General features: G+C 38.8%; 1 protein-coding gene across 1 annotated transcript; it reads left to right on the forward strand.

Annotated features, from left to right (window-relative positions):
* Positions 1-302: 302 nt before the first annotated feature.
* LOC129452411 (high-affinity choline transporter 1) lies at positions 303-24,410 on the forward strand. The gene is made up of 9 exons (XM_055216249.2): positions 303-581; positions 915-1,110; positions 2,118-2,231; positions 3,674-3,829; positions 3,910-4,058; positions 8,311-8,454; positions 11,662-11,815; positions 18,648-18,865; positions 20,282-24,410. The coding sequence occupies exons 2-9, from the start codon at positions 921-923 to the stop codon at positions 20,930-20,932; spliced, it is 1,776 nt and encodes a 591-aa protein (XP_055072224.2). The 5' UTR covers positions 303-581; positions 915-920; the 3' UTR covers positions 20,933-24,410.
* The last annotated feature ends 254 nt before the right edge of the window (positions 24,411-24,664 follow it).

Raw genomic sequence — 24,664 nt, forward strand, 5'->3', positions numbered from 1 at the left:
TATACAACTTGAATTCGCCTCAGAGTCATTCTTCTGTCTTCTCTCCACCCTTTGAAATAACTGCATGGTATAGCCAGCATTTTATTTTCCCTGATAATGAGCAAATTTATAATAATTAAAAGTTAATAAATAGCTTAACGTGGAGCACAGAAAGTACTTTTGGAATTAACTTTTAAACTGTGTGTTGCTATTAGGTGGGAATTTGATTTGGTGGGTTGCAGTTTTCAGTTATCCAATAGATGCCGCTGTCACCACGGTCTCAACTGCGCTCCGGAATGGCACGGGCGCGCTATTTCTGAGTATTCAGACCTGCAGGTGGCGACAAGTTCACGTTTGATATCTTTGCTACTGAAATAAAAGCAAGGATTACGTTTTTTTAGTTCAAACAAATCAAAGTACTTTATTCGGCTGTGTTTTATTTTTTTTCCTTTACTGTAAGTCATGGGGATCGAGTGGTTCTCATACACACAAAGATATAAAGCAGCTCTCCAAAAATCCTATATCCAGTGAAGATCTTCAGTCCTCTTTTTCCTCAGTCTTCTTCAGCTGAACATCAGGATTGGCCGCAGGACTGTCAGCAGGTAACATTATCTCTCTTTCTTTCTTTTCTTCTCTTACACATTTTTAATTTCACACTCTTCGATTAGTTTAAATGTTTCTCAACAATGTAGAACATTACACTGTTATCGTTTGTTATCAATGAGATAATCAAATAAATGCTGTGATGTCAGGAGTTTAAACTTCTGTTATTATAGAAGGTGGAAATTATTTTACACGTTTTAATATATATTTTTACGGATAACTGAACCATCAACCGTGTCAATACCGTTTTAACAAAATCGTCTGTGCGTGTGTGTGTGTGTGTGTGTGTGTGTGTGTGTGTGTGCGCGCGCGCGCGTGTGTTATTTGTGCAGGTGTGAATGAAAATGGCCATACATGTGGACGGACTGCTGGCCATTATCATCTTCTATCTGTTGATTTTAATGGTGGGAATTTGGGCAGCATGGAAAAACAAAAACTCTGGGATGTCACACGGATCAGACCGCAGTGAATCTATCATGGTCGGTGGTCGAGACATCGGATTGTTTGTTGGTGCATTTACAATGACCGGTGAGTTCAAATCTAAACTCACCATCTCAAGTTCATAAAGTTTAAAGGTCTAAGGAATTTGGTGTGTGTGTGTGTGTGTGTGTGTGTGTGTGTGTGTGTGTGTGTGTGTGTGTGTGTGTGTGTGTGTGTGTGTGTGTGTGTGTGTGTGTGTGTGTGTGTGTGTGTGTGTGTGTGTGTGTGTGTGCGTACATCCAGGTAATTGCCCCTGAGTTTCTGTAGTCAGGGTTGTTGAAATGAAAAACATGAAAATCCTCTTTATTTTAAATTGGAACTCTGCCCCCCTCCCCCTTCAAATTCACTGCCTTTATTTCCAGCACTGGGTATATGTAAATGAATGATTTCCTCAACTGCTTAATAAACTAATATAACTATAAATTATTATTATTAAAATTAAAACTTTAAGTGTAAACGAACACGCAAATGAATGCTTTGAATTTAAATTAGCATATGAATATATAATTAAAGAAGAAATAAACCTTCAGGCTGTTATTCTCATATCAAAATAAAACAAAGTACAAATACTGCAAGATCATTTAAATGCTTAATAAATGACATTAAAACAAGTCAGTTAAATTTAATTTGTATGCATTTTGTCATATATAACAATATAATAAACACACACACACACACACACACACACACACACACACACACACACACACACATTCTGGTTTCCGTGTTTTTTGGGGACATTCCATAGACGTAATGCATTTTATACCACACAAACTGTATATTCTATTCCCCTTACCTACCCCAGTCCCTAACCCCAACCATCACAGAAACCTTTCTGATACTTTTCAACAAACATCATTCTGTTTGATTTATAAGCATGTTTCCTCATGGGGACATCAAAATGTCCCCACAAGGTCACAAAAACACTGGTATTCCTATCTTTATGGGGACAATTGGTCCCCACAACGTGATAATTACCAGGTACACACACACACACACACACACACACACACACACACAGAGTGAGGTTTAATGTGTTTGATGTTTAATTTCAGCCACATGGGTTGGTGGTGGTTATATAAACGGCACAGCCGAGTGTGTTTATCTGCCTGGTTCTGGTTTGGCTTGGGCTCAGGCTCCGTTTGGTTACGCTCTCAGTTTGGTTGTAGGTAAGATGACTTTATGTTCTTAAATTCAGTGTCCTAACTGTGAAATTGTGCTATTTAAGACACAATTAAATGGATATCAGAGTTTTGTCTGTTCAAGCTTTGAAATCAGCAAAATATCTTCTGAGCATACAGGGATTGCAGAATTATTAGGCAAATTAGTATTTTGACCACATCATCCTCTTTATGCATGTTGTCTTACTCCAAGCTGTATAGGCTGGAAAGCCTACTACCAATTAAGCATATTAGGTGATGTGCATCTCTGTAATGAGAAGGGGTGTGGTCTAATGACATCAACACCCTATATGAGGTGTGCATAATTATTAGGCAACTTCCTTTCCTTTGGCAAAATGGGTCAAAAGAAGGACTTGACAGGTTCAGAAAAGTCAAAAATAGTGAGATATCTTGCAGAGGGATGCAGCAGTTTTATGGACTGATGAACGGAGAGTGAGTCTTGATGGGCCAGATGGATGGGCCGTGGCTGCATTGGTAAAGGGCAGAGAGCTCCAGTCCGACTCAGACGCCAGCAAGGTGGAGGTGGAGTACTGGTTTGGGCTGGTATCATCCAAGATGAGCTTGTGGGGCCTTTTCGGGTTGAGGATGGAGTCAAGCTCAACTCCCAGTCCTACTGCCAGTTTCTGGAAGACACCTTCTTCAAGCAGTGGTACAGGAAAAAGTCTGCATCCTTCAAGAAAAGCGTGATTTTCATGCAGGAGAATGATCCATCACATGCGTCCAAGTACTCCACAGCGTGGCTGGCAAGAAAGGGTATAAAAGAAGAAAATCTAATGATATGGCCTCCTTGTTCACCTGATCTGAACCCCATTGAGAACCTGTGGTCCATCATCAAATGTGAGATTTACAAGGAGGGAAAAGAGTACACCTCTCTGAACAGTGTCTGGGAGGCTGTGGTTGCTGCTGCACGCAATGTTGATGGTGAACAGATCAAAACACTGACAGAATCCATGGATGGCAGGCTTTTGAGTGTCCTTGCAAAGAAAGGTGGCTATATTGGTCACTGATTTGTTTTTGTTTGGTTTTTGAATGTCAGAAATGTATATTTGTAAATGTTGAGATGTTATATTGGTTTCACTGCTAAAAATAAATAATTGAAATGGGTATATATTTGTTTTTTGTTAAGTTGCCTAATAATTACGCACAGTAATAGTCACCTGCACACACAGATATCCCCCTATAATAGCTAAAACTACTTCCAAAAATATTCAGCTTTGATATTAATGAGTTTTTTGGGTTCATTGAGAACATGGTTGTTGTTCAATAATAAAATTAATCCTCAAAAATACAACTTGCCTAATAATTCTGCACTCCCTGTATATACAGAAACATGAAATTTTAAAAGAAAAATGTCTGAACACTTTTTATGAAAAAGAATAAACAACGCCTCTCAACATTTCATTTGACACATATTGTCGCATCTTTGACAGGTGGGCTATTCTTTGCGAAACCCATGCGCTCTCGAGGTTATGTGACCATGTTGGACCCTTTTCAGCAGCTCTATGGGAAGAGAATGGGCGGTCTTCTCTTCATACCTGCATTACTAGGAGAGATATTCTGGTCTGCAGCCATTTTATCAGCCTTGGGTACGTAAACACTGTGAACACTAAACATAAACGTATGCGATGCTTCAGTTCAGGATAAGTTTTGTGTATTTGTTGTGTAGGTGCTACACTGAGTGTAATCGTAGACATCAACATCAACGTGTCTGTGGTGGTCTCGGCTTTAATAGCTGTTTTCTACACACTGGTGGGTGGACTTTACTCTGTCGCGTACACGGATGTCGTTCAACTCTTCTGCATTTTTCTGGGCCTGGTGAGTTTTCATTTCAGATGTATTATGACAAATACAAGGCATTTTTACAGCTTATCTATATGGTAACACAAAGCACCATTGTGGCAGTATTATTAGGGAGAAAGATCATTTAATCCAAACACCTTCCACTGTGCCCAGCGTTACAAGCCATTCAGCGTATTCCCTGGCCACAATTTTGTTGTTGGGAAATTATGTTTTATTGATTAATGTTGACTGTGGCATGCTAAAATTTACTTCAACTATAACCTTATAAATGTAAATAACCACTGTACACACCAAAATTAAGACCCCATGAAATGTATAACATTACAGGTCATTATTAAATATTTAGCTTTGATAGGTTAGGTGTAAAGCTCATTTATGTGTTATAATGAAAAAGAAAACAATGTATAATAATAATAATTGTTTAAGAGACCATCACATAATATTTCACATCAAAACCAAAGTGCAGATGGTAAAAATTGTGGTGGTGGTGATGGTGCAGTGGATAAGACACACTCCTTTGGTGTTCGAATCCACTGTCCCTAAGCAAGACACTTAACCCCTAGTTGCTCCAGAGGTGTGCGACCTCTGACATATATAGCATTGTAAGTCGCTTTGGATAAAAGCGTCAGCTAAATGAATAAATAAAAATTAATATGTGTATTTGTGATATTGTGATATTAACATTAATGCAGACATAATTTACTTTGCAGTGGTTTGAGACCCTTACATACATTGAGATCTTCAATGGAAAACAGAGTATATCACGTCGCATTGGAAGAAAAACGTTATATGTTACAAACCTGTAAACACATATTTTAAAAAGGTTCAAATGAAATATATTTTCAACTGCAAAAATATACTTATAATATATTTATATTTTATACATTCTTATACATTTTATACTTACATTAAGGGCTTGACATTAACTTTTTTGCTCACCAGCCAAAGTGGCTAGTTGTTTTCCAAAGTTACTAGCCACTCAGCATTTTTACTGGTCATAATTTTGTTGCTGGTAAAATACATTTTATATGATTAAACTTGACTTTGGGATCCTAAAATGATTTTAATTCAAGCTGATTTACTTGGTTTAGCTAAATTAGATGCAGACTGAATTTCAAATGCAGTCTGACTACCCAAATTAAGACAACATTTATTAGCTGGTATATAGCAAGTATATCAGTATAGATCATATCATATATTTAGGTGCATAAAAAACATGCTAGTAAGTAAGGCATAAATAGATTAACTTTGAATGAATATATTTAAAGTGGAGCAGGGGTGTAGAATATTAACTGAAAAGATAAACACAAAACCCATAAACAACCACTTTAAATATTTATTAACAACATCAGTAAATACTGTCAAGAAATGTACATACATTTTACTGTCAGCTAGTTTATGCAGATGTATTTTATAAGCTTGATCGTGGTTTTTGTTAAAAGTGATTTAAGACTTTTAATCACAAATGTCGAGAGGGCATCATTGTTACATTAAAATGATGCGCGAACCTCTCAGCTGGCGGGTTTCCTTTGATTTCGGCCCTGTCCCAATATACGCACTTCTGCCCTTGTGCCCCTCATATGCGCGCTCTCGCTAACAGGTGCAAGACCGTACGGTGTCCCGATTCTCTAATGGTGCTCTCCAGGGGTGATCATAAGTGCACTTAATGCACCCCTTTCGCAAGTGCGCATCAGACCGCACTTTGCTATGGGCTATTACCCAGAATCCTGACATTTCGAACAGCTAACCAATGAGGGAGCAAAACGGTTGCTATGGTCGGACGCCGGCAAAACTCAGAGGGAAAACATTTAAAATGTTTACTTCACAAAGATTAGTTTAATAACGAATTTCTTACTCCTAAAATAATAGAGTTTAATGGCTTACTTCAGTTATTGTGTCACAAAACACATAAGTATTAGTGATAATATTAGCTAAAATTTTACTTTATAGTACATTTATTGTGAAATTACTAACAGCTGGAAAACGCTTTGAGCGGGAGTCAAACCAGCAATCGATCCGCCATGTGAGTCGAACGCTCCGAAAGCCTGGGCAAACTTCACCACCCTCCGCGTCCATCTCTGTAATGCGGACGTGTGGGAGATAGAACATCGATTTGACCGATTGGGAGTTTACTTTAGGGAATGATATTTACTCAATGCACCGCCTTCATACAGTAGCTGTAGTATATATCGCATTAATGATTACAAGGTGGTAAAAAGATGAATGGATGGATAACCTCATGAGCAGGGTAGAATAATTCATTTCAAAGCTTGTCATTTTTCTCTTAAGACAAACATTTAAGATATTCTTATGTAAATATTTGAGAATATTAAGAAGTGTTTGAGAATTGCACTTAGAAACATTCTTTCTTATAATTTATCTAAACTACTTTCCAATTTTTTTGTCTTAAGAATGTTTTCGTGAATCCAGCCCCAGATCACGACAGAAGTGACGTAGATAGTGACGTGTGCCAAACTGTCCCAATTCTGCTCTTCTCCGCTTCGGGCCCTTACGCACTTACTCTGCTAAGTGCACTTTCAACAAGTGTCCACTTCGAGGAAGACCTTATAGGGCTTAGTGTGAATATTGGGACAGGGCATTCGTGTGCATTCAGGTATGCGCTGAATTTCTCTCCGCTCTTGCCCTGAGAGTGTGCACGCAATTTATATCTCTTCATTGTTTTATCTTAACCTAAGTGTGCATGCGCTCAGACTGCGTCCTCGTATGCATTTGCAAATCCATCAGCTCTCGCGCACTCTCTGGAAGGTGACGCTTTGGTCCGCAACGCTCCGCTGATCGCGCGCCCCCATTCAGACAGCCAGTGACCAGCAGTAGCAGAGCGACGCGATCTCATTCATTTCAATGGAAACCAAGCGACTTCCGGCGGCACGAGCGAAAGTGACCGTTGGCGACCGTATAGAGACAGAGCGCAGCGCGTCATAACCTGAAAACCACGCCCACCGGGGGGAAAGCAATCCAACCGTCTCCATTGACTTTGTATTGCGAGAAGCCGCCTCCTTGTCATTTCTGGCTAATAACAAAAAATGGAATAATGCCTAAAAGCTGCTGTGTGACAATATGTACAGCTAACAAGCCAAAGAACCCAGAAATAAGTTTTTATAAGTTGTCGAGCCGTAAAACCCAGTCTTTAAGGAGAATAAAGTGGATCGCCGACTACGTTTCCCTTTATTGGAGCAGTTTTACTAATAGGAGTACTATGAAAAGTTGCCTGTTTCCATTTCTGTGTCTTTAAACGCTCGTTTTTTTTAAGTTGAAAGCTTATAAAAACGTATTTGTTTTTTTTTGGGTTTTTAGATGTACACCTTGTCACACAGCAGCTTTTAGGTATTAATCTGTTTTTAAGTTTAATCTGTAAATAAGTTTTTATAAGCTGTCGACCCCAAAAAACGAGCGTTTAAAGACACAGAAATGGATACAGGCAACTTTTCATAGTACTTCTATTAGTAAAACTGCGTCCAATAGGGAGAAACGTAGTCGGCGATCCACTTTATTCTCCTTAAAGACTGGGTTTTACAGCTCGACAGCTTATAAAAACTTATTTCTGGGTTCTTTGGCTTGTTAGCTGTACATATTGTCACACAGCAGCTTTTAGGCATTATTCTGTTTTTTGTTATAAGCCAGAAATGACAAGGAAGCGGCTTCTCGCAATACAAAGTCAATGGAGACGGTTGGATGGCTTTCCCCCCCCTGGTGGGCGTGGTTTTCAAATTTGCATAACTGCGCTCTGTCTCTATGGGCGTGTCCAGCGACGCGAGAAAAATTAAGAAAAGTTTAACTTTATGCAAATGTCGAGCGAATTTCGGGAGCGACTACCAATGAAAACGAAGCAGTGGAGTTCACGTCATCCTTCTCTCGTCAGTTATTGGCATGGTACTCATTTGTGTATGACAAGCAAATTTAGAAACGCCTCATTGAAAGAGACGAGCGACACACAGCGATATCATGTCTGGATTATAAATTGTTAATTAATGTTAGGGTATTCACATTAACAGAACCAAACCCAGTTCACTTAATGGCAGAATCTGTATCTGCAGATTTAATGTCTTAATTTATATGTTAAAAATATGAGAAACCAAACAGAGTGAATAACACTGTCTTCTTAGTGTACTACTGTATGTCTACATAGAAAAAGCACAAAAATAGGATGTTTATAGATCTACATCACACACACACACACTTCAGATGTCTTCTCTCGTTCTCCTGATGACACAGTTTCTTGATTGTTTCCTGATGTCTCTTTATTTAGTGGTTGAGTGTGCCGTTTGCCCTGTCCAATCCTGCTGTGTCAGACATCAGTGTTACCGCAGTAAACAGAGTGTTTCAGTCACCCTGGCTGGGAGAGATCAATCCATCTGACGCCTGGATGTGGGCGGATAACTTCTGTCTTCTCGTAAGTCTGTAAAAACCGAACCGAATCGCTACGTAAAACCATAACAAACAGAGTCTGCAGTCACATTCACTTATCTGATTCGATTTCTAGGCACTGAAACACAACATGTATTATTTTAAATAGAAACCACAAAGTCTTGTAGTTTAATACTTGTAGTCTCTCTGTCAGCAATCTGTTTCCAGGTGTTTAAAGACGCCAGTGCCACAGATTCTCGTTTGAAAGATTTATTTGTAATTGTAAATTGTTATATAAAGAAAAAAAAATCTAAATCAATTTTTCAAACTAAATCCATTTTTTTCTTCTATGCCAGGTTAATTTTTTAAAAAGTTTTCTATTAAAAGTCCCTTTAGTTTTAAATCCATTCAAGTTTTCACAATTTTGTTTTGTTGCAAAGCAGCATTACCATTTTTCAATATTTTACTATGTTCTTACCTCAACTTAGACTAATTAATACATACCTGTCTTTTTTCAATGCGTGCCGTGCACTTCATCTTTGTACAGCGCGTTGTGAATGTGTTAGCATTTAGCCTAGCCACATTCATTCCTGAGGATCCAAACAGGGATGAATTTAGACGCCACCAAACACTTCCAGGTTTTCCCTATTTAAAGACTGTTACAGGAGTAGTTACACGAGGAAGTATGGTGGCACAAAATAAAACGTGGTGATTTTAGGGTGGCCATTCGTGCCAGTTCCGCCGGACACGTCCCGAACATGTTTTCGGGTTCGTCTTCCGGAAGTCGCGTTGCTCGAACGCATACGTCATCGAGGTTCTCACATTTCAGTTAAAATACATTAGAAAATTAAGATTTATTTCTTTTAAGACATACAATCATTGTAGTTTAATTCTTACCTTGAAACGTAACGGTTGGTTTTCTGAAATTAAACCCGAAATATTAAACCTTGATGACCTATGCGGTCGACCAACGCGACTTCCGGAGAACGAACCCGAAAACATGTTTGGGACGTGTCCGGCGGAGCTGGCACGAATGGCCACCCTAGGTGATTTAGGAGCAGGACACAAGCGTCATACACAGCACCCTGGCCCTGGAATAGCTGGAGTCCAGGGTGGAGCCGGAGACCAAGGATGGACTAGTAGTGATGGTTACCAAGGCAGAGCTGGAGGCCAGGGTAGACCAGGGACCAAGAACAAGAAAACCCCAGAGGTGTATCCATTAACAAGGGCTTGCTGGCAGAGGAAGAGAAGACCAGGGCACAGAGAACTCAGGGACAGCTGGGCTGACCATAGCAGGAAGCAAAGGGGGCACAAGAAAGTCAAGGATGGCCGCTATGAACATAACAAGAACCTCATGGGTCTTGTCCTCCTCGACGGGCACTGCTACACTCTCATCTCATCTGCCACTGCTACACTCTCATCTGCCTCTAGAAACGCCTCTGGAGCTGACAGGATTGGTGCCATACAGCTGATGGCAGACTAAGCTCCACATCCACTAGTGCTTGAGGCACATAGCCCTTCAAAAAAAATTTAAAGGAAGGGTTGCCTTCCACTTCCCCTGGAATGGGGAGGCACTCGAAAACAATGTCCTCTCAACAAAGTCAGCAAAGTTCCCTTCAGGATCATCACAGGAGAGCTGTGATTTTAGACATTTATTTAGCCAGGTGCAATTAAATGGGAAATGTATTCCATCTTAGCATCCCATCTTCATGCTGGCTTCATCGGGTAGTCTCAAAGAAGAAGGTTTGAAGTTGTCCTCAGGTCATGTTGTCTGGATTTCTGTAAAACCCATCCATGATCAACACACATATAACTGCAAGATAGAAAGCTTTGTAGACATACTTTATGTTGGCTTGACAAAGCCTGTCCTGAAAGTTTAAAACAGATTGACAGAAACTTAAAATAAGTTTAGTTTGGTAGTCTACCTTGCTGTAAAAATGATTTAGCATGAAGCTAACATGATTTAGCATGAAACTTACATGATTAAGCATGAAGCTAACATGAGTTAGAATGAAGCTAACATGAAGCTGGCATGATTTATACTGAATGTAGCATGATTTAGAATGAATCTACATGATATAGCAAAAAAATAGCGTGAAGCTAGCATGATTTAGCATGAAGTTAGCATGAAGCTAGCATACAGCTAACATGACCCAAAGACCCACCCCCATGTCTCTGCATTGTTTAGATGCAGAGATATAAGGCTATGTTTATTCGGTTGCTAGGGTGCTCATATTTGGTTGCTAGGAGGGTGGCTTAATATATCTGTAAGAATCCTGTGAGACTGATTGGATGCTTGAATAAAATGAGCCCACCCCCATGTCTCTATGACACTGTGCTGCAAAGATATTCATTATGGCATTTTATAATGGCAGCCTATGGAATATGTTGCTAGGGTGCCCAAAATGGTTGTTAGGGGCGTGTCTTGATTACTCTGGGATGATCCTGAAATACTGATTGGCTTCCTGAGTAAAATGAGCCCACCCCCATGTCTCTATTCATATGGACCGTTTATAATGGCAGTCTATGGGCATTACCTTCCCATTATAAGTCTATGGGGAAATTTGGGGAAAGTTTGTCACAATGTTAAGTCAATGGGGATTTTGGAAATTTTGATCCCCATTTTTATTGGAATTTGCGGAATTTCGTAAATCTAATCCCTTACAAAAGATATAGCACACCTCTGCAGATCAGACTGAAGGTTTGTGCAAAGTTTGGTGGCTGTAGCTTGAAAGCTCTAGGAGGAGTTCGAAATTTTGTAGCGCAGAAAAAATAGAAGCGGAATAATGAAAAGTTTAATTGCAACAACAGTATGTTTCTCAAGTCAACATAATAATTATGTTTTGACTGAAAGCTCCTTCCCGCCTTGTGGGATATTAAAGGCATACATCTATGCTGCCTTCAAAATTCCATCAGAAGAAGGTATCAGGAGACATGGAGTGAAACAGACGCAGACGCACTTTGATGTCTTCCTACCTTGGAATGTGTCCTCCGAAGGCATTATTTAACTGCTTTCGGACACCGCCAATATAAGCAACATGAACAAAGTATAAAACCCACAACCTGATGTCTGCAGTTTTCAAAGTATATGGTTTCATACTCTGTAATTCTGTGTGGTCATATGAAGTTATTGCAATTGGTACAAATAAGAATAAGATAAGAATGTATTAGGAATTCTGTGTTGTTGGAATTCTTTATGAATGTATGTATAAAAAAAGTTAGCTTGTACACTAATGTTTATTGTTTATTTCAGATGTTGGGTGGGATTCCCTGGCAGGTGTATTTTCAGCGGGTTCTCTCTGCTTCTTCAGCCAGTTACGCTCAAATCCTCTCCTTCCTGGCTGCTTTTGGCTGTCTTGTCATGGCGGTCCCGTCTGTCCTGATCGGAGCAATAGGAGCTTCAACAGGTAACAGTCAAAGTCAGAAGATGTTTGTGTCCACCATTACATTTATTCATTTAGGAGATGCTTTTATTTAAAGTGACGTAAAAACATTTAGTTTATAGACTACTTCCTCAAATGCCGCCTTTGATTGAGACACGAGTCTCTTTAACAACCAGCCTCATTTTCAAAAAAATAAGGGAATATATTCAGTTTCCTGTGACGGGGGATTTCACAGGCCAAACACACACACAGACACACACCTCATGCATGCCGGTGACTCCAGATGGTTGCTGTCATTTATATTTCAGAAGCTGTGGATATGACAGAATCTACAGGGGCTTCATTAACGTAGTTGATCACAGAACGTCTCAAATAACCAGAAGATGTTTACAAACACATCACACATGAGATGAAATATACTCTGGACTGTACTGTTAAATTATGTGCAATGTTTTCAATAAGATGCTTTTCAAGGCTTGATACTGAATAGTTTAAAGGTTGAAAGATGCATTTACATTGTGACTGAGCCTTAGATTAACCAAATGGCCCGGATCCCTTTAGGTCACCATAAGGTGATATTCCGTTGGATTCTTAAAGTCTGCTCACACAGACAATATTGGTGAAGTGAAAGGGTCATAAATGCCAATATATGGTAATACACGACTTTATCTTCAGCATTTATCTGATCCAGTGAGTAGTGAGAGCACACACATCTTTGCGTTACAAGGCCAGACATTAAAGATCTTAAAGGACAAGTTTGGTATTTTACACTTAAAGCCCTTTTTTCAGAGTGTTTAAGATGAAATAGAACGGTTTTGACTGAAATTTCAACATATGCGGCTGCCCCGAGAATTTTCGGGTGTTTGCTGTATCACCTCCCACCTCTACAATGGGTTGATAGGTGCACCGGAACAATCCCTCCCAAAATGCACTAAACTTTCGTTTACAAAGACGTGAAACTCACCGAGTGGTCAGAGGTGTTCACTGATATTCTCACACAAAAATCGCTGCACAAGATGCTTTCCAACAGCTGTTTTATCGTAGTTTTTGTCCAACTCCATTGACTTGTATTAGATGTGCTGTGAGGTACAGTATTACTCTGCGCCGGGAACTTTGTTTGTATTCTTGCAATTGGCAAAGGCGGATTATCGCCACCAACTGGGCTGGAGTGTCTATTATTCAAGCTCTCAACGGAAGAATATACGAGTGTGAGGCGTTTGCAAAAATAGGTCCACATGTTTACAACGAATGCTAAAACACCTGTTGGAAAGCATCTTTTGCAGCGATTCTTGTATGAGCATATCAGTGAACCCCCCTGACCACTCGGTGAGTTTCACGTCTTTGTAAACGAAAGTTTAATGCATTTTAGGAAGGATTGTTTCTGTGCACCTAAACACACATTGTAGAGGTGGGAGGTGAAACAAATTTTCTGTTAAAACCGTTCTATTTCATCATAAACAATCTGAAAACAGGGCTTTAAGTGTAAAATACCGAACTTGTCCTTTAATTTGGTAAGTGAAACTCCCTCAAAAATATTTTGAAATGAAGCAGACCAATGTTTATAGTGTAGCACTTTTAATCATTTCAGCCTTTTTTTCTGGAGTTTGTCGAAATTGTTAAACAATTTGGTCTGCTCATCGGCTTGTTCTTTTCTCTAAATGACTGTGTAGGAAATGTTAAAGGTCCATTTGTTCTATTCATCCAGAGACTGTAGAAACCAAAGAAATAAAAAATAGTTTGGCATTGATATCGCTGCCAGAGTTTGGAATTCTGGGCGCCAATCAGTAACCATTCTTTTGGGAAATAAAGGTGGTTTTGTCTTTTATGAAAAGAAGTGAAAAGGTCTAAATGACTAATAGGAAATTAGTAGTTTTGCTTCTTCACTATATTTTTCTTTCTTTCTTAATTTTTAGCACAGGCTAATTATTGTCCATACCAATAAGATTGAACTGTTATTAAGAGTAGAGGTGAGCGGGGCACAAACTAACGCAGGGTTAATTGCTACTTTACATATTTCTACAGGGCCGAGCGATCTGTGCTTTTGGTGTTTTTCTCTTACTATCAGAAGATCTCCTGTGAATTTGTGAAAAGGTTTGATGTGTTTTGTTTAAGATTGAACAAAGAGTGTTTTGGAGGCATAAAGTAAATTTCTTCATCTTGTGTTTTTTTCGATTTCTGAGTTGAGTGTGTAAGTCACCAAATCCAACCTTATATTATTTTAATCACTGTCTTGTTACCTAAAACATAACACCATATTGAAACATGTCAGCAACTCTTAGTAACTGATAGCTGGGATTGAAAACATTTTTACACAGCGGGCTTACAATTAACCCTCAGGTATACAATGATAATGAAATGAAAACAATGTAAATACTATTCATCAAAATGATAACAGTTAATACAATATCAGGAGAAATTACTCACAATTATGATTTTTTTTTGTCTTAATTGTGAAGCCCTTTCAAATAAAATCTATTTATATGTATTGCTGCATAATACAAGGATGATTAGATGAAGGATAGATGGATGGATGTGTGGATATCTGTCTATTAAAGACAGATATATAAACAATATCCACCTTTAGTATATAGACAGAATTTTATTGAATTAATTTTCTAGCAGGTGTTACAACAAACCCTCTGTTTGTTACAATTAACCCCACCTATGGGGTAAGTTGTAACTCCTGTCACTTTTGGTGTATTTGTACGATAATGGCAGGTCACACAAACAAACTTTAAGTGTTCATTTGTAGCAGAGATGTGTGTGTTGATTGTGTCAAAAAAATGATTAATCTAACTTAAATATTTTTTGAATGATAGTGCCAAAGTCAAAAAGCATAGGTTGTGCCCCGCTCTCCCCTACATTTTTTAAATGTATATTTGAGTGAATAAGCACTAACACCGCAACCCCTATTCAAACTAAACTAAAAAAGGATCTGCAGCAAGTAAATTTGAACAATGTAAATGCACTAGTGTTATGTAAACGTAGTCTGAGACCGACAACAGAAAGGCATGGAATAGGACCATAACATCTAACCACTGTTTACATTATGGCAAATCAAAATTAATATCTGGACAAAAGGCTGGCAATAAGGACGTGCCATGATGACATCTGTAAGAAATACAGTATCAAGCTCTCAGAGAGGGAACTGTGGGCCTTGCTTGACATTAACAGGGCTCATGGAAAGATGTAGTGCTTAAAGACAAACACCAAGAAAGATGGATGTGATGGTGATTTTGCTCAAACAATTTCCGATTAGGGCTCTGTATCGCCAACAACGATAATTATCCTGATACAAGGCCACTATACGGGACGATTTTAAATTACATTTTTGTTCAGAATTTAGAAACATTATTATCTGTTGATTGTGCATTGAATAAGCAGTGTTGTAATAGTTGTGTTTTTGCCATTAATTTATTAGCTTTTAGGGGAACTCATAAGAAAGACATAAAATCTCAGAGCTACAGTACTTAACTCAAAGCAGTTTTACAAAGATTATGCCTTACTCTCTAGGCCAGGGGTCTCCAGAGCTACTTTCTAAAAAATAAAAGTGGTAGAGAGCTACTTGTGTCACGTTATACCTAAATTAATGAGTTAATAGACACCGGTCTATTAACTCACTGTGATTTGAACTCTTTCCTGACAGCATTTTTTTTTTAAGTTGCCAGCCAGTGCAAGCATTTTTTTATTTTTCACAAAATTGTAATACCTTACAGAAAATGCTTTTCTTTAAACATAAACATACGATACATCAAATGAAAGAACACATCATACAACAACAACAAAAACTTTCATGATGTCTTTATACTTTTTTATCACCTCTTGTAGGATTCGTCTAAAAATACCACATTTTGAATAAAAAAATCAATTATTAAAGATCAGATTTAGAAAGATGATCCAAACATAGAGTATTTACTGCTTTTGGATTCATAATTGGGATGTGCATGTATGTCACGTATGGCTCTCTGGTATCTCTTGACATTTGATGTTTAAATATGAGATGATAACCCATTGAACCTGTGACGACGACTTTATTTTCGTTTTATTAAAAATATTCCGAAAATGACGGCATCCATTTTAGCCATAGTGCCTCGACTCGAGATGTGCGCGGATCGTTCGGTTGCCACGGCGCGAGCTTCACAGCGTTGCGCGGATCGTCCGGTTGCCGCGGCGCGGGCTTCACGGTGTTGCGGAGATCGTCCGGTTGCTGCGGCGCGTGCTTCACAGCGTTGCGTGGATCGTCCGGTTGCCGCGGCGCAGTCTTTACTACCACAGGTGCTTGTAACACTAACCAGACATCCAAATGCGCCATAACCACAGAAAATAAATAAATAATAAACCCGCGAGCGAGCTACCTGCAATTAAGACGTGCAACGTGTTGGAGACCCCTGCTCTAGGCATTATATTCTTCTCTCATATAATTTTTCTTTACCTATAGTACGGATGGGAGAGTATTGAATTTTCATATCATGATTATAGTGACCAAAGTTATCATGGTTATAAATATTATCATGGTTTTGTTAAAATCAAATGGAAATGTTCAAAAAGAACTGATACACACATTGAAAACATTTGAACAAGTTTTATTTTTAAAAATCACAATTTAATATTTCATGTCCCTGAAATTATTTCTGTGGTAAATAAATCTATCTAATAAGTTTACCGTAAATGAATACAATACATTATCCCTTAAATGCCGCCTTGTGCAAAAAACTGTGTTGCATGTGCGCGTTTGCGTCAAACTGATTCTGCCTGGACAGGATTTACCGCGATTTTTAAAAATCACGGTAATCAAACACGGTTGTAATGATAATTCAATTTTAAACGATAATACTAACCGTCAGGACATTTTATCGTGGTTAATCGTATAACCGGTAATCGTCCCATCCCTAATCTATGGGTATATGTATAAACATGCAGTCAAAATAAATACTATTTCTTTATAGAAATCAGAAGCTTTTTGACGTTGTTTCAACAAATGTATTTTGTTTTGTGGCTTCTGTGCAGGTTGTCAGTTCAGCAGGAAAGTTTGTTTGCCTCTGTTTCCAGAGCGGATGTGAACAAGCTGATGACGTATGATGTCTGTGTGAATAGGGTGCACAGTGGCATTCAAAACACGTTCACAGAAGATTACCAAAAATTGCATGCGTCCAATTATTGCATACGGTCCAAGTTCAACATTTTTTGGTCCTACTCCTTTCACACATGATTTATGATATTTATACTAGGGCTGTCAACCGATTAAAATGTTTAATTTAGATTAATCGCATGATTGTCATGAGGTAACTCGTGATTATTTGCAAATTAGTTGCACATTTTTATCTGTTCTAAATTATAATTGCCCGTTAATAAAATTAGTGCCGTTAAAATTGATTAGCTTAAACGCATTATTAACGCATTTATTTTGACAGCCCTAATTTATACAAATACATTTAAAGACTTTAACATAGTGATTGCTATCAGGGTGTGAGGAGACTTTGAAACCAGCAGAACTAAAAATGTTTCTGGATCAAATCAGTTACCCTGCCCTTAATATGACAGCTGTATAGTTTAAAGTAGCTCTATATCCCTTCTCCTAGACACACATTTTTCAACTGCAGCTCTTTGTCATCTTTCTTCCCAAATGTGTTACTGTATTATATGAGAGCAGCTATAATAAAGCAGCGCACGCTTTATTGATTTTAAATGCGCGCAGTAGGTTTAGTATAGATTGCTTTTAAGACGACGTGCAGTCTTTTTTGTGCAACACTACTTTAACTTCATGACTCGCCTTTTGCAGCAGTTTAGTTAATATATCTGTGCTTTCATACTAAATTCATCACATGCCTGAGACGGACATTGAAAGTCAAGTATACCCTGCTACCTTTCCATATTTGTACTCCATGGGTCACATTTGTCCTTTCCATAGGATTACTGATCAACTGCGATTCATCACGCTACCTTTAAAAGTGCATCAGAATCAATATTTTGAACACATCCCTACTTCCAACCCTACCCGTATGAGATGGATAATCTTTAACGTCAAATTTAAGCTGAGAGGAAACGTAATGTAAAATCATGAATCGGATAATTGGTGCTCTTTAAAGAGCTCAGGGTTACTGAAAATCAATAGTCCAGAGCTCTGCTGCCACATGACCACACTCACATTGTACTTTACTCTACTGAACTGTACACGACCACAATTATCCTCGCAGTTTGTGCTCACACTTCACTTTATGATCCCTGTTAGGACTTTGTTGGACCGTGGAGCTGTGCAGACCAATTGCCGTATGACATTGGAGAAATATGAGAGCAAAATGCTCCAAATATGCTGTGAAGTTTCTATTTAATTTCATAAACTGATCTGCTGACAGGGGGTAATAGTCAGTAAAGAGAAACTTTTGAAAAGAGTAAGGAGTACTTACAAAAGGACTGCAATTAACGAACACTGGCACATTTACAGTAATGTTAATTAATGTGTGTGGTCCTTATAAAAAATACTGTATATATAATTTTTTTTAAAGCCCAACACTACTGCACACCAAATTTAAACAATCTGCAATATAAGGGCTTACCCACCACTGTGACCGGATAATGCACCTGTAAACCAGTCCTCAATGCCAACCCAAGGAGAGAAAGAGATGAACTTACAGTACAGCGGTTGGTGTTGAAGCACCTATGTTTCTTTTCAGTTGTCACAAGCTTTCATGTTAAAAAATGCAAAAAAAGGACCCTGCTCATTACACACGGGTGGAAGATCAGACTTCAGACAGTCTCTGTTAGCATCATCCAATGTGGTCGATCGATTTAAAAGAGCAACATTTTTGCACATTAAAATAAAGGTTACCTAAAATGTGTTTTGTGTTTATGTTATCAGACTGGAACGAGACTTCCTACGGTTCACTTTCTCCGGTGGAGAAGGATGAGTCCGACATGATTCTGCCCATCGTGCTCCAACACCTCTGCCCTTCTTTCGTTTCCTTTTTTGGGTTAGGGGCGGTGTCAGCTGCTGTGATGTCATCTGCAGATTCGTCCATTCTTTCTGCTAGTTCTATGTTTGCCAGAAACATTTACCAGCTTGCTTTCCGTCAATCAGTAAGTTCACAATATTATGAGATCAGTATTATTGCAGTGTCTTAAGAAGCTAATCTTGACTTAACAGAACTAAAACCGTTAAAATCGGTTAACTGCCCTACTGAAGAATCCAGCTAAGACCAGCATAAGCTGGTGAGCTGGTTTTAGCTGGTCTTCCAGCTTGGTTTTAGCTGGTATTTCTGGTGTAGGAAGCTGGTTTTGGTCACTTTTTAAGCTGGTCTAGCTGGACTTAGCTGGTCATGCTGGAAGACCAGCTGATCCACTAGCTTGACCAGCTTTGCCAGGCTGGGAGGACCAGCTTAGACCAGCTCCTCCCACCTTAAACCAGCTAAAACCAGCTACCAGTTAATGCTGGTCTTTGCTGGATTTTTCAGTAGGGTGTAAGTTAATAGAGCAGTATCACATGAGAAGAAGTGCTGTTACTGTATACGGCTGCATAGATGATCCGAAAGCAGCATACAGGTGATGACAGCCATTAATTTACAGTCTAACATCACACCTGTGAGTGCAATATTGATTTGATTCAACAGTTTTTTGAACAAGAGTATTTTTGGACAAAATATTATGGGCCCTATTTTAACAAACTAAGTATGGCGCAGGTGCACTTAGGGTGCACTTATGATCCACTTTTGCTAGTTTAATGACAGAAAAAAACGGTTAACGCAAATGGGGCAAAAGGGTTTTACCCATTCTCTTAATGAGTAATGGGTGTGTTTGGGGCATAACATGCAATAAACCAATCAGAGTTTCATATCCCATTCCCTTTAAAAACCAGTTGGAACTGTACAATTCCATCAAAACACACAACGGTTACAGTTACTGGCCATACTAATCAGATTTTATTAGACTGGCACATTCATGATCTGGTCCATTCAAGTTGGTAGCTGTTTAGCATTGTACCATGTAGTGTCGTTTACAGTTAGTAGACAACCCATTCTCACTCCCCAAGGCGTCAAAATCTGAAGCATGTTCAAACGCCTCCAGCGTCAGTATGAAGACGCGAAGGGTGCCCCTATGCGTCACTAAATCGCCGAAATGGGAACTCTGTTGCTTTCATGGTAATCCCTCAGCATCGGATATAGACGAAAGGGAATCCTAGAAGGTAATGCCGTCACGTTATGCGACGATCGGCAGGATCATGCTGCTTCTGGACGGTAACTACTCAATTTTTGTTCCAAATTTTTTACCATTGTCGCTTTCGTCTATATCCGGTGCTGAGGGATTAGCATTAAAGCAACAGAGTTCCCATTTCGTCGATATAGTGACGCATGGGGGCACTCTTCGCGTCTTCATACAGACTCTGAAGGCATTTGAACATGCTTCAGATTTTGATGCCTTGGGAAGTAAGAATGTGTTGTAGTAGATGTTATTGAACCGTTTTCAGTCCCTTCATTGCTTGTTTGTGTCTCTTTGCAGGCCTCGGACACAGAAATAGTTTGGGTCATGAGGATCACCATCTTTGTGTTTGGGGGTTTAGCAACAGCTATGGCTCTTCTGACAGGTTCTGTGTATGGTCTATGGTATTTAAGCTCAGACCTGGTGTACATCATTATTTTCCCCCAGCTTCTCTGTGTGCTGTTCGTCAAGGGTACCAACACGTATGGCTCCATTGCCGGTTACATCTTTGGACTACTGTTGCGGATCGGTGGGGGGGAGCCCTACCTCAGACTCCCCCCTTTTATCTACTACCCAGGCTGGCGGTCCACTGAGAAGGTTCACAATCTCACTAAGGAAGTGGAGCACTTTATTGAACAGAGATTTCCTTATAAGACAGTCTCTATGCTGGCTTCACTATTGAGCAATGCGGCTTTTTCACATTTGGCCAAATATCTGTTTGAGAGTGGAACTCTGTCCCCTAAGTACGACTTCCTGGACGCGGTGGTTTCTAAGCACAGCAAAGAAACGATGGACAAGACGACCCTGGTTGTTAATGACAACATTAATCTTTCTGAACTGGCTCCTGTTAAACCAAGACATGGAAGTTCTCTTGCAGGAACCTTTATAAACACAGATGTACTGATTGACGAGGGAGATGTTAGCCCAGACTACAAGAATGTATGCGAGTAGAGATGCATAGTTTCTGCTGCGGGAATGATCGTGAACTTCACATGGTGCAGATAAAATGAGCAAGCAGCCACCTGGAGCACAGAAGGCCAATATACTGGCAATTCACAGACAGGAAACAAGTAACACATTATTGTGATGTAAGGTGATCTTTTGATGTTTTCTCGTTATTGGTATAGAATATATCTGTTAAAGAGCAATAATATTTTCAAAATACATATGATTCACTACATAAGATTGTATATGTATTTTATCGTACAATGCATAGAGTTTGATAGTCATACAGTTGTATGACACAGTGTTACAGTCATACAAACTACAGTCAGCCTGAATTTCATACCCTGTTACACTTGTACAATGTGACAGTTATACAACACTACAGTCAGTCAGATTTTCACAAAGTGTTACAGTCATAAAACAATGATTTTCTCACAGTGTTTCAGTCATACAACAGTACAGTCAGTCAGATTTTCACTCAGTGGTACAGTCTTACAATGCGACAGTATGTATTTTTTTCATACAGTGTTATAGTCATACAAAACTACAGTCAGTCAGATTTCCATACAGTGTTGCAGTCGTACAACACTACAGTCTGTATGGTTTTCATACAGTGTTTCAGTCATACAACTATACAATCTTTCAGATTTTCTCACAGTGTTACAGTCATACAACACTACAGTCAGCCTGAATTGCATACCATGTTTCAGTCATACAACACTTCAGTCAGTGAGATTTTTATACAGTGTTACAGTCATACATCACTACAATCAGTCAGATTTTCATGCAGTGTTACAGTCATACAACAATACAGTCAGTGAGATTTTCATACAGTGTTACGGTCATACAACAATACAGTCAGCCAGATATTCATGCAGTGTTACAGTCATACAACAATACAGTCAGTGAGATTTTCATACAGTGTTACAGTCATACAACAATACAGTCAGTGAGATTTTCATGCAGTGTTACAGTCATACAACACTGCAGTCGGACAGATTGTCACACAGTGTTACAGTCAAACAACACTACAGTCTGAATGATTGTCACACGGTGTTACGGTCATACAACAATACAGTCAGTCAGATTTTCACAAAGTGTTACAGTCATACAACAATACAGTCAGTCAGATTTTCACACAGTGTTACAGTCATACAACAATACAGTCAGTCAGATTTTCATACAGTGTTACAGTCATACAACACTGCAGTCAGACAGATTGTCACGCAGTGTTACAGTCAAACAACACTACAGTCTGAATGATTGTCACACGGTGTTACGGTCATACAACAATACAGTCAGTCAGATTTTCACACAGTGTTACAGTCATACAACAATACAGTCAGTCAGATTTTCATGAATTGTTACAGTCATACAACACTACAGACGGACACAGTTTCACACAGTGTTACAGTCATACAACAAAACAGTCAGCCAGATTTTCATGCAGTGTTACAGTCAAACAACACTACAGTCTGAATGATTGTCACACGGTGTTACGGTCATACAACAATACAGTCAGTCAGATTTTCATGCAGTGTTACAGTCATACAACACTGCAGTCGAACAGATTGTCACACAGTGTTACAGTCAAACAACACTACAGTCTGAATGATTGTCACACGGTGTTACGGTCATACAACAATACAGTCAGTCAGATTTTCACACAGTGTTACAGTCATACAACAATACAGTCAGTCAGATTTTCACACAGTGTTACAGTCATACAACAATACAGTCAGTCAGATTTTCACACAGTGTTACAGTCATACAACACTGCAGTCAGACAGATTGTCACACAGTGTTACAGTCAAACAACACTACAGTCTGAATGATTGTCACACGGTGTTACGGTCATACAACAATACAGTCAGTCAGAGTTTCACACAGTGTTACAGTCATACAACACTACAGTCAGCCTGAATTGCATACCATGTTTCAGTCATACAACACTTCAGTCAGTGAGATTTTTATACAGTGTTACAGTCATACATCACTACAATCAGTCAGATTTTCAAGCAGTGTTACAGTCATACAACAATACAGTCAGTGAGATTTTCATACAGTGTTACAGTCATACAACAATACAGTCAGTCAGATTTTCACACAGTGTTACAGTCATACAACAATACAGTCAGCCAGATATTCATGCAGTGTTACAGTCATACAACAATACAGTCAGTGATATTTTCATACAGTGTTACAGTCATACAACAATACAGTCAGTGAGATTTTCATGCAGTGTTACAGTCATACAACAATGCAGTCGGACAGATTTTCACACAGTGTTAAAGTCAAACAACACTACAGTCTGAATGATTGTCACACTGTGTTACGGTCATACAACAATACAGTCAGTGAGATTTTCATACAGTGTTACAGTCATACAACACTACAGACGGACACATTTTCACACAGTGTTACAGTCAAACAACACTACAGTCTGAATGATTGTCACACAGTGTTACAGTCATACAACAAAACAGTCAGCCAGATGTTCATGCAGTGTTAGTCATACAACACTGCAGTCTGAATGATTGTCACACAGTGTTACAGTCATACAACAAAACAGTCAGCCAGATGTTCATGCAGTGTTAGTCATACAACACTGCAGTCGGACAGATTGTCACACAGTGTTACAGTCAAACAACACTACAGTCTGAATGATTGTCACACGGTGTTACGGTCATACAACAATACAGTCAGTCAGAGTTTCACACAGTGTTACAGTCACACAACAATACAGTCAGTCAGATTTTCATGAATTGTTACGGTCATACAACAATACAGTCAGTCAGAGTTTCACACAGTGTTACAGTCATACAACAATACAGTCAGCCTGAATTGCATAGCATGTTTCAGTCATACAACAATACAGTCAGTGAGATTTTTATACAGTGTTACAGTCATACAACACTACAATCAATCAGATTGCCATACACTGTTTCAGTCGTATAATACTACAGTTTGCCTTAATTTCATAGTGTTACAGACATGCCCGACTTACAGTCTTTCTGATTTTCATACAGTGTTACAGTCGTTCAGTGTTAGAGTCGTACAACACTACAGTCTGCCTGATTTTCATACAGTGTTACAGTCGTACAGTAAAGTCATGCGGGTCCACAATCAAATATTTCTCTAACCTTATTCTGTGTAACATTTAAGTGTTTGTTTAACATGTAAGTGCATCTTATTTATGATTATGTCTTTAGGTAAACACTAATGAATGTAGGTGTGTATTTCATGTGTTCAGCATCACTGGGTATAAAGGATGTCTTATATTGTATCTTGACTTACGAAAGATTATTTGTTGTATTTTGTGTTGTATACTATTTTTGTGTGAAATATAAAGTCTATTTTTGTGCAGTAATTAGATATGTCCTATATCTAGCATATACAAAAGCAGCTTTAGAGATCAGTGGTATAAGTTTTTGATGAGCTTTTCTGAATATGTTTAGAAAATAAACAGTTGCTTAACCTGTAAGGTTATGTGTGTTTTTTATAGCAAATAATTTCAGAGGAAAATGTGCATACATAGAATTCTATTGCATGTAAGCATGTTTGGTTGTCTCTATATACTTAGACTATATATTTTTGAATCATTGCTCTTATTGGATGCTGAGGTGTTAATTCAATTTATTCTAAAGCATACATGATATCAGCCACAATTCGTTTTTACTGAAGTGCCACTATCACATACTGCACTAAACATCAGGCGAAGCGGCTGACTGCATGGGT

Source organism: Misgurnus anguillicaudatus, chromosome 17, assembly GCF_027580225.2.
Source record: "Misgurnus anguillicaudatus chromosome 17, ASM2758022v2, whole genome shotgun sequence".
NCBI lineage: Eukaryota > Metazoa > Chordata > Actinopteri > Cypriniformes > Cobitidae > Misgurnus > Misgurnus anguillicaudatus.

Bases quoted from the DNA above. Each gene is read 5' to 3' on its own strand.
- LOC129452411 (XM_055216249.2), top strand. From the start codon at position 921: ATGAAAATGGCCATACATGTGGACGGACTGCTGGCCATTATCATCTTC. The intron at 1,111-2,117 runs GTGAGTTCAAAT...GTTTAATTTCAG, and splicing joins TGGTGCATTTACAATGACCG to CCACATGGGTTGGTGGTGGT. The intron at 2,232-3,673 runs GTAAGATGACTT...CATCTTTGACAG, and splicing joins CGCTCTCAGTTTGGTTGTAG to GTGGGCTATTCTTTGCGAAA.